Source organism: Capricornis sumatraensis, chromosome 9, assembly GCF_032405125.1.
Source record: "Capricornis sumatraensis isolate serow.1 chromosome 9, serow.2, whole genome shotgun sequence".
Taxonomy (NCBI): domain Eukaryota; kingdom Metazoa; phylum Chordata; class Mammalia; order Artiodactyla; family Bovidae; genus Capricornis; species Capricornis sumatraensis.
The window spans coordinates 21410978-21427293 of NC_091077.1; the positions used below are offsets into that span (position 1 = coordinate 21410978).

Sequence of the window (16316 nt, forward strand, 5' to 3'; positions counted from 1 at the left end):
GCGCCAGGGGTGGGAGGCGAGTCGCAACTACCCTCCCCGCGAAAACTGGCCCTGCGCGAGCGGTACTGACAGAAAGAACAAAATTATCCGGCGTGCACGCGCACTTCGACTTCCGGTTTGCACTCCGCTCCCCTCTTTCCTTCAGCCTATCAGCGTGTCGCCCGCGCCATTGGGCGGGCCGGGCATGCGTACGCAGGAGGCCCCGCCCGTCCTGTCCCCGGAAGTGCTTTCTCAGCTCTCGGCGCGCGTGCGCAGGACGAGGTCGTCGCGGTGGCTGTGGCGCCTGAATAGATCAAGGCAGTGTGTGAGGAGCCCGTGGACTTGACGAAATCGTGGGTGAGGATTACTAGTAGTGCGAGACAAGGGCGGCGGCCCCGGGGGACTCCTTGGAGGGGAGTGGCTGAAGTGCTGGGTTGAGGGCGGCATCGGCTCTCTACCCGCCGGGCGCTGGGCCGGCCCAGCACCCCCACCCTCCCGCGGGGAGCTCCGGCTGCAAAGGCCCGTTGGGTCGGGTCGGGTCGCAACGGACCCGGGGCGCCTTCCCTGTGTCCTTTGGTTTGCTGGCTTTGTGGTCCGGGGCTTACCTGGTTCCTGTAATAGGTGGGGGTGACGGCGCGCCTGGTTCCAGGCCCGCCGAGGAGTGAGGAAGGTCCAGAGGCGGATCTCTTGGCGCGAGGCCCAAGACCCGTTAGCTAGGCCCCCTTTAGCGAGCGAAGCCCAGAGTTTAAATGACTTCTCCCCTTGTCACTCTGGGAGCCCGGCCACCTTCTCCCTTCTGCCCTTTGGCAGCTGAGTACGAGCGACCTGAGCTTGTAAATAGCCTGAGTCGGGTGTAGAAGTGGTCTCTAAACTTCCTACCGGGACTGCTGAGGTCTCATTTCTGCCACCCCCTCACCCGCTGTAGCCTCATCCTTCATACCATGGATGTGGTTATCCTGAGCTTTAGTCAGATTGTCAATCTTATTTTCTAGGGCTGAAAATAGCGTTCGCTGCTCAGGCGGGTACTGTATTGAGCCGTGCTGCTTTTGGGGGGTACTGTTCTCCTCTTAACCCTCCCCCCAGAGCGCTTTCATTTCTTCATTCTTCCTATTTGTCTGATTTTGCTGGTTATTAATTTTTCTCTCAAAGCATCATCATTTCACACGCCTTGTTTTTCAGTCGCGTCTGACTGACCCCATGGGCTACAGCACATCAGGCTTCCCTGTCTTTCACCATCTCCCAGAGTTTGCTCAAGCTTATGCCCATTGGGGCTTCCCTGGTGGCTCAGAGGGTAAAGTATCTGCCTGTGATACGGAAGACCCAGGTTTGATCCCTGGGTCGGGAAGATCCCCTGGAGAAGGAAATGGCAACCCACTCCAGTATTCTTGCCTGGAGAATCCCATGGACAGAGGAGCCTGGTGGGCTACAGTCGCAAAGAGTTGGACACGACTGAGCAACTACACTTAACTTATGTCCATTGAGTCAGTGATGCCATCCAACCATCGCATCCTCTGCTGCCCCCTTCTTTCGTGGTTAGTCTTTCCAAGCATCAGGGGCTTTTCGGATGAGTGCGCTCTTTGCAACCGTATGGGTTGTAGTTTCCCACGGGTTGAAACAATGGATGTCTTTTTTTCTTTTCCTGCCTGCAAACTTCCCTCTCAGCGCTGGCATCCTCCTGTTCCACTGAGGACTGGAGCTCCACTCAGCAGCTGAGTAACTATCCTAGAACCTTCTGTCCAGGCTCCCATGGGCTGGTTTCTGTTTTCAGTCCCACTGTCTCCTCTTTTTCCCATCAGAGCTCTTCAGGTAGGTTTTGAAGAAGTCGACTCATTTGTTCAGTTTGAGTCCTCAGTTTGCTGAAAATGGCTTTATCCATCCTGACAGTCAGAAGTGTGGGTGTAAAGTTCTAGATTGAAAGCCCCTGATGGGAATTGGGAAAAGCCTTGCCCTGCCTTATGTGTTCCTGCTGTTCTGAAGGCTCTCATCTCATCCTGGTTTCTAACCTCTTGTTGCTGAGTTTTTTTCCATCTACTAGAAAACTTCATGGTCTATTTATTGGATAGTTTTTTATTTTTTTAGGTTGTTTCTTTGATAATACTCTCCAAGTATTTTGGTTTTCTTTTCTAGTTTTAGTTTTGTATTTGGACTGTAGTTGACTAACAGTGTTGTGCTTCAGGTGTACAGCGAAGTGAATCAGTTATACATATATACAGACCCATTGTTTTTCGTTTTGTTTCCCTGTGTAGGTCATTAGAGAGCACTGAGCAGAGTTTTTTCTGTGTTCTGTATACAGTAGGTTCCTATAGGTTATATCTGTATTAAATATAGTAGTGTGGCCATGTTGTGTTCTCAGTCCAAAATTTCTAGGTTCTTGCTTTGCCTCCTGTTATCTTGTTATTTTGCTATTGTTTATTTTTCTGTTCTTCTTTACGATAGCTTTGATTCTTATCTTCAGGTGCTCACATTCAGTGTGTTGTTAGGCTCATCGCATCTTTGCTTAAAGGGTTTATCTAGTTTTAATTGGCCATGCTAATCTGTGGCATCCTGTTCTAGTTTCGAGCTGTGGGAACATCACCCATCATCCAAGAGGATGTTAACATCTTCTGTTGAGCTTTTCACTGAGTTTCCTTTTTCCCCAGTACATGCATTTCTTCACATCTGTTTAGATATCAGTTCTGCATGGAGCTTCCTGGTGGCTCAGACGGTAAAGCGTCTGCCTGCAATGCAGGAGACCCGGGTTCGGGAGGATCCCCTGGAGAAGGAAATGGCAATCCACTCCAGCATTCTTGCCTGGAAAATCCAATGGACGGAGGAGCCTGATAAGCTACAGTCCATGGGGTCACAAAGAATCGGACACGACTGAGCGACTTCACTTTTCTGCATGGAGAGCAATGCTTCTCTAGTGAGCTCAGTGGGCCTGGCAAAGTGCTGAGGTTTAGGGGATGCAGAGCCCCCAACTTTCAGTGTCTGAGAATACTGTCTCTGGTGCTCTCTCCCCAGAAGAAACTCCTGATCTCCCCTGTCCCCTGGGCTGGAAACTCAAGCCGGGTTTCCTGCCTGCTGGACACAGGCCAGGTTGGGGGGCGGGAGTGGGCAGTGTGGAGCCTGCTGCTCAACGGGCAGGCACCAGTGGACCTGGCCTTACCCCAGCCTCTCTGAGACTCCCAACAGGTAGGCTGCTGAGTGATTAAGTATCTGTCTGCTTTTGGGTTTCCTGAGTTGGTCAGATTCTCCTTGCGGTCTTTCACCATTGGCATGTTCTTCTGGCTGCTTACGAAGGAACTGGCTGTCCCCAAACTGACTGGAACTCTTGGCTCTGTTAGTGTTTTGCCTTTACAAGTTGACGGCTCTGGGTGGCCTTCTGTGTAGTAAAAGAGTTAGGCCTGGTGATTCTGCAGCCAGCTAGGTCACCCTACTGGTCACCCGATGTGAGGTTTTCATAAACTCATCAAGTTGTAGGGCAGGTCAGTGGCACAGCTGGCTGGTACAGGAAACCACCAGTGGCTTCCATGACATGAGTTTGCGCTGCATCTATGTGGTCAGAAACTCAGCACTAGTCTCACTGGGCTTTATTCCCTCTGGAGGCTTCAGGGGAGCACCAGCTCCTGCTGAAAGACATGTGCTTTCCAGCTTCTAGAGCCACTGCATCCCTGGCTCACAGCCAGCAGAGCAGCATCTCCTGTATCTGCCTCTGACCCTCCCCCTCCCTCTTATAAGGACCCTATGATGACACTTGGCCCCCCCAGGGAATCCAGGGTCGTATCCATCTCAGGGACCTAACTTAATCCCACCTGCAAAGTCCCCTCTTCTGCGTGAGGTGACGTGTCCAGGCACCCCAGGGAGCAGGACAGGTACATCTTTGGGGGTTCACACTCTTGGGCCCCATCTCTGTGAGCTTACCCTAACAGAGTCAAGATACTGTGGGTTTAAACCAGGGGCCTGGGGCCAGCTTTGACAGTAAAGAGAGTGTAGGATGAGAGGAAGGTACCCGAGGCTGGATCTGAACTGCACCTGGAACAGTATGGGGAACAGTAGGAAACAGCAGTTGGATAGCTTGATGGGCGTGGAGGAGAATCCAGGGCCTGGAAGAGTTGCCTCAGCTGCAAACGAGCTGTGACTGTCTCGTGTGTTAGGAAGTGGGGGTCGGGGGCGGGCAGGTAGACAGATGTGTTCCTTGTTCCAGCAAATGTACTGCTGAATCAGAGAAGTAGAGTTTAGGTTGCGGGAAGGAAGTGTAGACGAGCAGAAAAGAGATTCAGAGAAGGGGGTGAATGGTGTGGGCCTGGGCAGTTTGGGAAGGCTGCTTAGAGGAGATGGGACTAATTAGTGAGAACTCAGCCTCCTCTTCTCAGTTGTTGTTTCGGGTCCCTGGGCCTTTGCACTCCTCAGTCAAAGAGACCTTCCTCTCCGGTCCACCCCTACTGTCACCTGGAGATGCCTCGTTTCTCCTGTTTCTCCTTCCTCATCCCTGTGTGCCTGGCCCAGCATGGGCCCTCAGCCATTGGGAGACAGGTGGTGAAGCCAGGGCTGGGGCGGTGAGAGTGGGGAGAGGTGAGGCCAGCCCAGGAGGGTGAGATCTCACACATAATCTCACCAGCCGCCCCTTGGCCTCCGCAGGTTTCTCCCCTGGTCTGACAGAGTGCCCAGGGTCTCACCATGGACTTCCAGCATCGCCCCGGGGGCAAGACCGGGAGCGGGGGCGTGGCCTCCTCCTCTGAGAGCAACCGGGACCGCCGGGAGCGCCTGCGACAGCTGGCCCTAGAAACCATTGACATCAATAAGGTGTGCGCCCACCTGCCCACCCTAAAGCAGCAGCTCAGCACCCTCCAGACCATGGTCTCCCCAGGCCTGGGGTTGGCCTGCCTGCTTCTCTCCTGCCCGCGCCCAGTTTGTACTGCAGCACGAGGAGCCCTGTCCCAGCTGGGGAGTTGGAGGATCAGCAGTGCACCTTCGGCTCTGCCTCTTCCTAGATCCCAGGCCACCGCTAACATGGGGCTGGGGGCTTTCAAGGGAGCCCTCTCCGGGGCTTGCTGCAGAGGCAGGCGGTCAGCCCCAACCCTAGCCCCGTGCAGTGGACCCTGTGGGATCCCAGGGGCGGTGGTGCTGGCTTGGGGCTCCAGCTTGTCCTCCATCCCTGAGCATCTCCCCCTCTGCCTGACACGTGTTTCTTCTGCAGGACCCCTACTTCATGAAGAACCATCTGGGCTCCTATGAGTGCAAGCTGTGCCTGACGCTACATAACAATGAGGTGCGTCTTTCCCAGGGAGGTACTGGCTTTAGAGCCCCGCTGTGCCATCTCCGCCCTGCACGGCACTGGGACAGCCACCGTGGGGTCCCTACCTCCATCTGTCCGTTTCCTGTAACATCAGTGGCTCCGACATCACAGATATGCATCTGTACATGTGGGAATGTCCAGGATGTCCACGTGGGGCGAGAGGTCTGGAAGGCGTGGCTTCTAGTTTGAGTCTTTAAGCAAGTGTCAGTCTGTTGCTTGCTTGCATTGGGTTCCTGTCCTTCACCATAAGCAGGTCCTCTCTGTCCTTTCCTGTGTATGGAGGGCGCACTTTCTGTCCAGATGGTTCGCAGCTCCAGACAGCTGCACTGAGCTGAATAGTCTCATATGGGAGCATCTCCCAGCGATTTTGAGGCTCCCCCTTCTCTTTGGGGGACCATCCTGGACATAGAGTCCCTGGAGGTCAGAAAAGCCTCCAGTTGGAAACTGCTGATACACGTGTTTTCTTCTTGGGACATTATTGAGGTGGAATCAAAGGGCATGTTTATTCCAGCTGTCCCCACCACTGCCCAGCAATATCCACTGGCCCCACCCACATCCTGGCAGCCACAAGACTGCTGTGTCCCCCCCACCCGAGACTCTCATCTCTGGCTTTTGAGCATCTCGTCCCCCTGTGTGCAGACCCACGAGAGCTCATGTGTTCAGTAGCCACCAGGTGCCCGTCAGCGCTGAGCCCTGTGGATGGAGGCGGGCCCGGGTGGGACACCGGGCACCACTCCCTCACTGTGCCCTCAATTGCATGTTCCTCTCATGTTCCAGGGGAGTTACCTCGCGCACACCCAGGGGAAGAAACATCAGACCAACTTGTAAGTACCTGGCACCCCTTCCCATGCCTGCTGTCCCCCTCACCTCACATCTCCAAGGTCGGCCGGGGATGGGCGCTCCTGGCGCCTGGGGGTGTGGCCTTGATGGCCTGTGAGGAGGGGCCTCAACACTGTGTCCGTCCCACCTGCAGGGCCCGGCGAGCAGCCAAGGAGGCCAAGGAGGCCCCCGCCCAGCCAGCACCGGAGAAGGTCAAGGTAGAAGTGAAGAAGTTTGTGAAGATCGGCCGCCCGGGCTACAAAGGTAACTGTCGATGCCCTGGGCGGGCAGTCCCTCACCCACCTCCAGCTTCACCAGTGGCCTCAGCTTCCATTAGAGGCTTCCTGCCCTGAGGGCGGGGGCCTTAGTGTCTCCTCTGCTCTTTACACTTCTAGCAGAGGTGGGTGCGAGTGTGGGAGGGGACTGCAGGCCCTGGTGTAGTCCTTTCCTCTGACCTTAGAACTGGGTGCTGGTGCCTTTTCACATGGAGAGAGAGTAAAGGAAAGAGGAGGCTTACCTGGGCCAGCAGCTGCAGAGGATCGGATTGCCAGGGAGGAGGGGAAGGCAGGCCTCCTTGCAGGTGTTCTTGCTGAAGTGGGCACACCCTGTGTATGACTGACGTTTCAGACAAGACCTGGCTTGGGAGGGCCCTGGAGTCGTCCAGCTTGGTGAGCCAGGGCGAGGATGGCACTACCCCCAGGGAGGCCACCACAGGCCTTTTGGTCAGTCTGGGTCATCTGGCCTCTTCCTGGGTGTGTCAGGGAGACACTAAGTGCCTGAGGGCGCATATGAAGGGGCCCAGAGCTGTGTGGAGAGCAGCCCAAAGCTACAGAGGTAGACAGTGATGGGCACCTGCTCCCAGAAGGTCTGGTGGAGGGGGGTAGGCAGTGGGGAGCCCACCCTCTGCCCCCACCCAAGTGATATCAGGCAGGTGGCACCTGGGGCACAGCCCTCCCACCCTTGGGCCAATGACTGCTAGTTGCCCAGCAGGGTGACCTCCCCCCACTTGCCAAGCCAGCTCTCCCATTCATGGGTGACATTAGGCCAGTCCTAGGACCCCGTTACTGGACCTGACATCCTCCTATGTTGCAGTAACCAAGCAGAGGGATACAGAGATGGGCCAGCAGAGCCTCCTTTTCCAGGTGAGCAAAGGCCGGGGAACCCTTTGTCCTGAGGGGAGGGGCCCCTGAGAGGCAGTGCTGTCACTGGCCGTGTCCCTGCAGATCGACTACCCCGAGATTGCCGAGGGCATCATGCCGCGACACCGCTTCATGTCTGCCTACGAGCAGAGGATCGAGCCCCCGGACCGGCGCTGGCAGTACCTACTCATGGCCGCTGAGCCCTATGAGACCATCGCCTTCAAGGTAGTTTGCTGGGATCCCGGAGGGTCCTGCAGGGTCTGCTCCATCCAAGCAGCTGGCCCCAGCCCACACCAGGCGCCCCCTCTGGGCCCTTGCCTCCTGAGGGTTGTCAGAAGACGATGCAGAGCGAGGGCAGGGGCTGGGTGTCCACCGTGAATCAGACCCTGGCATGGCCCCAGCAGTGAGGTGGCCCTGTTACCAGGCTGTGCAGGACTCTGACCTGGTCCAATTCTCAGATATATGTTAACGAGACAGGGTAGGTTGCAGCTTCCCTGGGTGGCAGGGCTGCTAAGCAGTGGAGCAAGAATGCCAGCTGTCACCCCCATGTTAGACCCTGTTCCCTCACAGAAGGGCCTCCTGGGCCAGGCCATTTCATGGTCCTGAGGGCCTGTCTGCCCCTCTACCCTGCACAGGTGCCAAGCAGGGAAATAGACAAGGCTGAAGGCAAGTTCTGGACTCACTGGAACCGGGAAACCAAGCAAGTGAGTCAGTCCATGTCCATGCAGTTCCCCATCCTTCTCCCACCCTCTGGGACCCTACTCAGTTCTTCCTGTCTGTCCAGTTTTTCCTGCAGTTCCACTTCAAGATGGAGAAGCCACCAGCCCCACCGAGCCTTCCTGCTGGGCCTCCTGGGGTGAAACGGCCCCCACCCCCACTGATGAACGGCCTGCCCCCTCGCCCGCCACTACCAGAGTCGCTGCCTCCGCCCCCACCAGGAGGCCTGCCCCTGCCACCGATGCCGCCCAGTGGGCCTGCACCCTCAGGGCCCCCAGGCCCTCCTCAGCTGCCCCCACCAGCTCCTGGGGTCCACCCACCGGCACCAGTGGTCCACCCACCAGCCTCTGGGGTGCATCCCCCTGCTCCTGGGGTCCATCCCCCAGCTCCTGGGGTCCACCCCCCGGCACCAGTGGTTCACCCACCAGCATCTGGGGTCCACCCCCCTGCTCCAGGGGTCCACCCTCCAGCCCCAGGAGTCCACCCTCCTGCTCCGGGAGTCCACCCTCCAGCCCCAGGGGTCCATCCTCCCCCATCTGCTGGTGTTCACCCCCAGGCACCAGTGGTGCACCCACCAGCTCCTGCAGTTCACCCCCAGGCTCCGGGGGTGCACCCAACTCCTGCCGTTCACCCCCAGGCTCCAGGGGTCCACCCACCAGCTCCAGGGGTCCACCCACCAGCTCCTGGGATCCACCCCCAGCCTCCTGGGGTCCACCCCCCTCCTCCTGGGGTCCATCCTCCGGCTCCTGGGGTCCATCCTCAGCCACCTGGGGTGCACCCCTCAAATCCTGGGGTGCACCCCCCAACGCCCATGCCCCCGATGCTGAGGCCTCCACTGCCCTCCGAAGGCCCTGGGAACATTCCTCCCCCTCCCCCCACCAACTGAAAAGCCACCCCCATCCTAGCAAGTCTGGTTTGGTTTTCCTAGGTTTCGCCCTCAGAGTAGAGTTCTTTTGTACTGGGCTGGGTGTCCCCAGAGCTCATTAAAGAGTCTGCTGACCCTGAACTGGACTGCTGTGTTAACCTGTGGGCGGTCAGCTTGCTGTGGGTGAACACACGTGGCTGCTTTCCACCACCATAGGGGGTGTCAGGGTCCCACCTGGACCACAGAGGGTGGCCCCTGGTGTCTCTGCAAGGACAGACCCTGTGGGCCAGCAGAATGTGGGGTGGTTCTCTGGGAAGACAGCAGAGCGAAGAAGGCTGCTCACTCTCCTTGGGGGTCTCTGTGGGCCTCAGAGGTAGGGTGAGCGAGCACGTGGGGTCACTGGGGGCCAGACCTGCCTACCCGATGTGAAGCGTCATCCCCCTTGGGGCTGGCACCTGAATCCTCCTGGGGCAGGGGCTCCACACCTTGCCCTCCAACACCCGCAGGTTGTTGATAGTCTGACTGTCTGGGGCATGCACTCCTGCTCACATTCCTGCTCTGGGGAGGGGAAAGATTTGTCAAGGACAGTCTGACAAATGGGTCACAGGCCACACACACTGTATCACTGCTCAGGAGATAGGCAGGCAGGTTGGAACAGAGGGGGCTTTGAGCAGGCCACAGGCCTCCCAGGCTCGCAGCAGGCACCAGCCTTCAAGGTCATGTCCCAGGAGGAGATAGGGACTGCCCTGTACCACAAACAGCCCTGCTCCCCTTATAAAGTAGGGCAGCACAGCCCCTGGAAGCTCCCAGGATGCCCGGTCCATCTCTCTCTCTGGCCCTGGTGCTGTCGGCCATGGGGGCTCTGCTGAGGCCAGGGACCCCCAGGGAAGAGGTCTCCAGTACCTCAGCCTCGCCCAGGGAGCAGACCACAGGCAGCGGGGCACTCATCTTTCAGCAAGACTGGGACTGGCCACTCCCCAGTCTCTGGCTGCCAGGCAGCCCTCAGGACCCCCTGTGCCTGGTGACCCTGCATGGGAGTGGCAACGGGAGCAGGGCCCCCCTGCGGGTGGTGGGGTCTCTGAGCAGCTATGAGCAGGCCTTCCTGGAGGCTGTGCGGCGCACCCACTGGGGCCTGAGTGACTTGACCACCTTCGCTGTGTGCCCCGCTGGCGACGGGCAGCCTGTGCTGTCCCACCTGCAGCGGCTGCAGGCATGGCTGGGGGAGCCCGGGGGTCGGTGGCTGGTGGTCCTGCACCTGGAGGAAGGTATGTGTTGTGTTGGGGCTGGGGTGGGAGGCCAGGCTCTAGTGCCCTCCTCCCAAGACCAGGGGACTGCAGAGCCCCCAGCCCAGACCCCTCCCCAGTCTCAGGAATTGGAGGCTAATGGCCAGAGAGGTGGGTCACTGTATCTTTGCTTGTTTGGGGCCAGAAGTTCTCCAGCTCCCAGCCACCCCTCTCCCCATGCAGTGCCTGGCCGAGGGGGGTGTGGGGGCTAACACCTTGTTCACCTACCTGGGAGCTACACGGTGGGGGATGGAGGAGGGAGGCAGGTCAGTGCAGCCTGATGGTCCAGCAGAGGAGTGCCTCTCCCTCCACACCGGGTAGCAAGAGGTTCCTGTTCCAAGGGATCGCTGTCCTCAGACCCACTACCAGGAATCCCCCAGGAGCTCTCCAGCCCTAGAGCCCCCAAGGGCTCGGGAAACAGGTGGCAGCCCCACTGCCCACCCTATCCATCACTTCTAGGCCACTCCTGTCCCAGGGAAGCCAGGAGCCAGCGTCAAACCTCTCTCACCAGGTTCCCCCAGGCTTTGGTTGGCGTGGGGTCTCCTATGGAGGGGACAGGCTTAGGGGAGGTGCTCGGGCTTCGGTGGCTCAGGTGCCTCCCTTCTTTGTCCTGGCCGCAGTGACGTGGGAGCCGACACCCTTGCTGAGGTTCCAGGAGCCTCCACCTGGAGGAGCCAGCCCCCCAGAGCTGGCGCTGCTGGTGTTGTACCCAGGGCCTGGCCTGGAGGTCACTGTCACCGGGGCTGGGCTACCTGGCACCCAGGTACCAGGGAGTGGAATGTGGCTCTCTCAGGCCTCCCAGGCCCCCCCACAGAGCAAGGGAGGGATTATGGGTTTGTGTTTGTGTTGTTTCTAACTTGGCCTCACAGAAAGGCCACAAGTGTCCAGGCTAGACCTTGAGGGGATGTTAAGGGCAGCAGACAGAGCAGGGTTGGCATCCGTGCCCGTCCCCCAACCTGGCTGAACTCCCGTGTCTGCCCGCAGAGCCTCTGCCTGACCGCGGACTCGGACTTCCTGGCCTTGGTCGTGGACCCTCCGGAGGGGGCCTGGCGCCGGCCTGGGCTAACCCTGACCCTGCAGCGCCGTGGAAATGGTAGGCCTTGCCTGGACAGGGACCCGACCGGGTGGCTGCCCTCGACCCGCAGACCCCAGCCCATCCCCGGCCGCTGAACCGCACGGCACACGCGCCTCCCCTCTCAGGTGAGCCCCTGAGCACCGCCCAGCTGCAGGCGCTGCTGTTCGGTGCGGACTCCCGCTGCTTCACACGAAAGACCCCGGCCCTGTTGCTCTTGCTGCCGGCGCGGTCGTCGGCACCGGTGCCCGCGCACGGTCGGCTGGACTTGGTGCCCTTCCCACAGCCCAGGTGCGCGCAGGCTCGGACCTGGGGATGCGGGGAGTGTGGGCGCCGCAGCCTTGCGCCCTCCCGACCCCCGACTCTGCTGTCCAGGCCTTCCCCAGAGCCAGAGGAGGCACCGCCCAGCGCCGATCCCTTCCTGGAGACTCTCACGCGCCTCGTGCGCGCACTGCGGGGACCCCCGGCCCGAAGCTCGCCACCGCGACTGGCCTTGGACCCGGGCGCACTGGCTGGTTTCCCGCAGGGCCAGGTCAACCTGTCGGACCCCACGGCCCTGGAGCGCCTGCTGGATGGCGAGGAGCCGCTGCTGCTGCTGCTGCCGCCAACGGCAGCCACCACCGGGGTCCCCGCAACGCCGCAAGGTCCCAAGTCCCCTCTGTGGGCCGCGGGACTAGTGCGCCGGGTGGCTGCCGAGCTTCAGGCGGCAGCTGCCGAGCTGCGCGCCCTCCCGGGGCTGCCTCCCGCCGCCCCTCCGCTGCTGGCACGCCTGCTGGCACTGTGCCCGGGAAACCCAGATGGCCCCGGCGGCCCGCTGCGCGCACTGCTGCTACTCAAAGCGCTGCAGGGCCTGCGCGCTGAGTGGCGCGGGCGGGAGCGGAGCGGCTCTGCACGGGCGCAGCGCAGCACCGGAGCCGCGGCTGCAGACGGGCCGTGCGCTCTGCGTGAGCTGAGCGTAGACCTGCGGGCCGAGCGCTCGGTGCTCATCCCCGAGACATACCAGGCCAACAACTGCCAGGGCGCCTGCGGCTGGCCTCAGTCGGACCGCAACCCACGCTACGGCAACCACGTGGTGCTGCTGCTGAAGATGCAGGCCCGCGGCGCCGCCCTGGCGCGCCCGCCCTGCTGTGTGCCCACAGCCTACACCGGCAAGCTCCTCATCAGCCTGTCCGAGGAACGCATCAGTGCGCACCACGTCCCGAACATGGTGGCCACCGAGTGCGGCTGTCGGTGACCTCCCGCCGTGCTCCTTGTGCTGCCCAGGCCCGTATTTATTCGGACCCCGTCATCGCCCCAATAAAGACAGGAAGGCACGCGGTTGGGGTGTTTGAGCATGTTTGGGGACAGGCGGAGGCCTTCCCGCAGTCCTCGCCGTCTTCACCCGCTGTCCCCTTGCGCCTCCGTCCTCCCTCCACCCCCCACCCAAAGCTCCTTATCCGCACCACGCAGGCCTTGGGCAGGTTCTGGGGTCCTGGTGCGAAGGAACAGACGATGAGGGGGCCGCAGCACTTGCTTTATTTAGCTGGAACCGCGGGGCCCTAGAGCAGATATTCAGAAACTCATGCACACAGGTCCCGTTCTCACTCAGTCCCGGCCTTTGCCGGCACGGCGCTTCTGGCGGCCCGGAGGCCGGTCCTCCTCATCGGGGCGCCACGGGGAGACCCAGGCCTGCCTCTTCCTATCCTCGGGGGCTGCAGAGTCTCGCCCCCAAGGTCGATGGCCCCCTTCGCGGGCCTCCCAGCGTCGCGGTAGGGCCCCCTGGGGCTCCCTGGCACCACGTGGCTTCTCCTCTTTCCGTGGTTTCTCCTTTCTCAGCCTCTCCTCCTTCTGTGGCTTCTCCTTCCTGGGCCTCTCCTTCCGAGGCTTCTCCTTCTTCAGCCTCTCCTTGGGCCCTCGGCCGGCAAGGGGCGCATGCTCCTCATCAGCGGCTTCTTCAGATTCCCATTCGTCCTTCTCTGCATCCTCTTTGCTCCTAGGAACCTGGACCCTTTCCTCTAACTTCGAGGGGCGCTCAGGCTGCCTCACTGGGGGGGCCCAGGCCTCAGGCTTTGGCTGTTATGCAGACAAGCGCAGGGTGGTGGGATCAGCCACAATTCCATGGCTCAAGCCTCTTCCCCCAGTGAGGAGCCCACTGAGGAAGAGCTTACCAGGGGTGACGTTGGCCCCTTGGATGATGAGCTTGACGAGGCCCACGACTCAGGGACAGGTGCGGGGGCTTCTGCATCCCCAGCCACAGCCTCTGGGAGGGGACAGGAGGGGATGCGAGTCAGCCTGGGGCAGGAGTCGGGAGTGGAACCACAGCACACCATCCATCACCTAGAGGCCCCTCTCCTGGGGACAGGCAAGGGGACCCAGCTGTCTCCACCCAGGTACACTGAGGCTAGGCTGGGTCCCTTCCAGCCCTGGGAAGGGGCTCCGGGTCTCCACCGCTGCTCCTCTTCAAACCTCCCTCATTCAGGGTGTGCCAGGATGCTTCAGTTTCTCTGAGGGCATGGGAGCACTGAGGCACACAGGAAAAGCCACACACTGTGAAATGGGGGTGCACATGGCCTTTCCTGGGCATGCAAGGCCCAGGGTATGGGGTGGTGAGGCAGGTGCATCAAGGTCCCTACTGGGGTGGGGGAGGAGGCAGTTCCCTGTAAGATCTGTTGGTGAGAGGGATGGAGGGATCTCAGAGCCAGTACTGGATAGAGGGATTATTACAGGACCATGGGGGTACACAAGGTCCGCTGCCCAGCAAGAAGTGCAGGGGGCCGCCAGGAACCCCTTACAAGATCCAGGCGGCCTGCACACCGCCTAGTGTCAGGGCACACAGACCCTCCCCGTGGGGTGTCCGTGCTTCCGGGAAGGAGTAGCCAAGTGTGAGGCTCACCGCGGCACAGCTGGAAGGCGGAGCCCAACAGCGCCACGAGCGAGGCGAGCACCAGGCACTTGTTGAGCGTCAAGTCTCCCCAGGGCAGCTCGTCGCTCAGGGCCGGCGGCGCCGGCGGCGGCTGCGGTGGGGGTGCGGTCTGTGCCTTCTTCCGTGCGGGGCTCCGGGGGGCTGCAAGAGCAAGTGCTGGCTGGGTTCTCGGGCAGCCAGGGGCAGACCTGCGGCTAAAGTCAGCTCTGCTCTGCCCGGCTGTGTGGCCCTGGGCTGAGAAACTAAGCCCTGCCGGCTTGGCAGCTTCACTGGGATGCAGAGAATTTTCCAGAAGATAATTAGCTGAAGCTTAGTGGCAACTAAGCTGGTGTTATCATGAATTAGCGGAGACTCACAGCCCTTTCAGTTACAGCCTTGGAAACCGCTCAGCTGGGAGCCCCATGCCAGCTATCCTCCCAGATCCAAGAACCCACCCTCCCCTCCCATGCTGGTCCATACCCATCCCCCCACCTCACCCCTGCCTCCTGCAAACCCACTTGCTACTGCTTTCAGTCTCTCCTTCCCAGTTCCTGAGGTCACTTTGGACACAGGCTCCTTTTCCATCTTCTTGGGCTTGGTGTCCACACTGCCTGTGGGGCTGCCCTCAGTCACCCGCTCCTGAGAATCCTGTAGGGACACGTGTCATCCTGGATGTTCCCTCTAAGGGAGACCGAACCTTCCCAGGGGCTGCAGAAACCCACCCTCTTAAGCCAGCACCTCCCTACTCCAGAAGCACCTTGGGCTGAAACCCAGAGGGATGACCCCCCCGACCCCCACTACTCACATGGGACCGGCTGCTGGAGTCAGCCAACCTGGATGTCTCTGTTGGTGGAAAAAGAGGGGAGAATCAAAGTCGTGGGGACCCCCAGATCCCACTTTCTGTTGGGTTCTGCTGAGTGAGGGGCTGGGGACAGGAGATATCCCAGTTTACTGGTTAGAAAGTAGACAGACTCAGACAGCCTTGCACAAAAGCACACAGCAAGTCACTGGCAAGCCAGGATCTAAACCCTGACCTGTGTGGCCCAGCCCCATGTTTTCTGGGATCTTTACAACCCTCACCACCCCCCAGGACACTAATGGGCACAGAAGTTGGAAACAAGGAGCATGGTTTAAGCCAGTCCAGTGTGGAAGTCCAAGTCCTGGTTTCTGAAGGTGGGCCACCTGACTCAGAAGGAGGATGGGGGCGTGGGCTTCCTCCCCTGGCACCTTCTCTGGTACCTTGCACACTATCCTCCTGAGGCCGGCCGGGACAAGGGTCAGCCAGTGCAGAGAGGTCCTCATCCACTTGGCAGCTGCCCAGGCCTCCATCCAGCTCCTCCAAGGCCCTGGTTGCCATGGAGACAGCTGAGCAGCAGCAGGCCCAGAGTCAGGCTAAGGGGAGTGGGGAAGAGGCAGCCTGAGCCCCTGCTATGGGCCTGGGCTTAGCTCTTGGAGAAGGGAGCTCCTTGCCTCCCCACACCACCACCCTGACTTGTCCCTCTGCCTGGAGCCACCTTCCCTGGTAACTTCACACTTGCGAAGGGCACGGCCCGACAGCCCTCCAGCAGGCACTCTCCTTGACATCCCCCCAGGTCTGTCTTGGGACCCCTCTGGATAGGCCAACTTCTACAGGCTCCAGTATCCCTGTGCACACAGCAGAGACCGCTGGGGCCCAGAGCAGGCTGGGTCCTGCCCATGGTCACACAGAGGTGAGTACAGAGCCTAAACCGGAACCCTTGGCCCCAGGGTCAGCTCATGTTCTCTGAGACCAGGGACTATTTTTATCCAGTGCCCAAGGCCAGCAGGGCAGGCCAGTTAGGGGCCCAGCCCCTCTTAGGCCCTTGCTCCCCTGGGGTCTCCCTCTGGGTCCTCCTTACCCCTCATTCCTGGCACCTAGCCTCCTTCCGGACCCTGTGGGTGTTGGAGCTCAAGCCCCAGCAGCCAGGACCAGCCTGACTCTGGCCATGACAGGCAGGGGCAGGGAGTGCCAGGCCTCCCACCCCCGACCCTGGGGTCCCTGCCTCCTTTATGCCATCCCCATAGGGCAGATGAAGAAACAGGCTGAAGGTGGAGCTGTGGACCAGAGGTGGTGCAGAATTGGAGCCAAACCCCATCTGTTGGCTCCCACGCCCCTGTTTTTTGGAATCCTCAGTGTCCCTGGCACCAGTGTTAGTGTGACCCATCCTTGGGCAGAAAGGGGACCCTTCCCTGGGGCCAGAGCAGTCGGTGGGGGAGGAGACCTATGGGTGGGGAGGGCCCCTAGGGGTGCGTGGGGGCAGCCACAGA

At 60.3% G+C, this 16316-nt stretch overlaps 3 protein-coding genes across 4 annotated transcripts; 2 read left to right on the top strand and 1 right to left on the bottom strand.

Moving 5' to 3' along the window:
- Nucleotides 1-261: 261 nt before the first annotated feature.
- On the top strand, nucleotides 262-8860 carry SF3A2 (splicing factor 3a subunit 2). Of its 2 annotated transcripts, none has more exons than XM_068980573.1 (9): nucleotides 262-336; nucleotides 4597-4761; nucleotides 5156-5227; nucleotides 6032-6078; nucleotides 6228-6337; nucleotides 7166-7215; nucleotides 7297-7437; nucleotides 7848-7916; nucleotides 7997-8860. In XM_068980573.1, the coding sequence occupies exons 2-9, from the start codon at nucleotides 4636-4638 to the stop codon at nucleotides 8813-8815; spliced, it is 1434 nt and encodes a 477-aa protein (XP_068836674.1). In that variant the 5' UTR covers nucleotides 262-336; nucleotides 4597-4635; the 3' UTR covers nucleotides 8816-8860. The 2 variants fall into 2 exon arrangements, with proteins under 2 accessions (XP_068836674.1, XP_068836675.1); XM_068980574.1 differs by having other exon boundaries at nucleotides 8009-8860.
- Nucleotides 8861-9605: 745 nt separating this feature from the next.
- AMH (anti-Mullerian hormone) lies at nucleotides 9606-12383 on the top strand. Its single transcript, XM_068981441.1, has 5 exons — nucleotides 9606-10059; nucleotides 10698-10840; nucleotides 11062-11170; nucleotides 11278-11440; nucleotides 11525-12383. The coding sequence occupies exons 1-5, from the start codon at nucleotides 9606-9608 to the stop codon at nucleotides 12381-12383; spliced, it is 1728 nt and encodes a 575-aa protein (XP_068837542.1).
- A 350-nt stretch (nucleotides 12384-12733) lies between these two features.
- Nucleotides 12734-15387, bottom strand: JSRP1 (junctional sarcoplasmic reticulum protein 1). Its single transcript, XM_068981502.1, has 6 exons — nucleotides 15270-15387; nucleotides 14836-14873; nucleotides 14549-14678; nucleotides 14022-14192; nucleotides 13297-13388; nucleotides 12734-13201 (listed from the first exon to the last, which is right to left on the bottom strand). The coding sequence occupies exons 1-6, from the start codon at nucleotides 15385-15387 to the stop codon at nucleotides 12734-12736; spliced, it is 1017 nt and encodes a 338-aa protein (XP_068837603.1).
- Nucleotides 15388-16316: the final 929 nt, after the last annotated feature.

Coding starts and splice junctions, on each gene's coding strand:
- SF3A2 (XM_068980573.1), top strand. CDS start 4,636: ATGGACTTCCAGCATCGCCCCGGGGGCAAGACCGGGAGCGGGGGCGTG. Junction 6,338..7,165: donor CGGCCGCCCGGGCTACAAAG/GTAACTGTCGAT, acceptor CCTATGTTGCAG/TAACCAAGCAGAGGGATACA. Junction 7,438..7,847: donor ATGAGACCATCGCCTTCAAG/GTAGTTTGCTGG, acceptor TACCCTGCACAG/GTGCCAAGCAGGGAAATAGA.
- AMH (XM_068981441.1), top strand. CDS start 9,606: ATGCCCGGTCCATCTCTCTCTCTGGCCCTGGTGCTGTCGGCCATGGGG. Junction 10,060..10,697: donor GGTCCTGCACCTGGAGGAAG/GTATGTGTTGTG, acceptor TCCTGGCCGCAG/TGACGTGGGAGCCGACACCC. Junction 11,441..11,524: donor GTGCCCTTCCCACAGCCCAG/GTGCGCGCAGGC, acceptor TCTGCTGTCCAG/GCCTTCCCCAGAGCCAGAGG.
- JSRP1 (XM_068981502.1), bottom strand. CDS start 15,387: ATGGCAACCAGGGCCTTGGAGGAGCTGGATGGAGGCCTGGGCAGCTGC. Junction 14,874..15,269: donor TCAGGAGGATAGTGTGCAAG/GTACCAGAGAAG, acceptor TTCCACCAACAG/AGACATCCAGGTTGGCTGAC. Junction 14,193..14,548: donor GAGACTGAAAGCAGTAGCAA/GTGGGTTTGCAG, acceptor TTGCTCTTGCAG/CCCCCCGGAGCCCCGCACGG.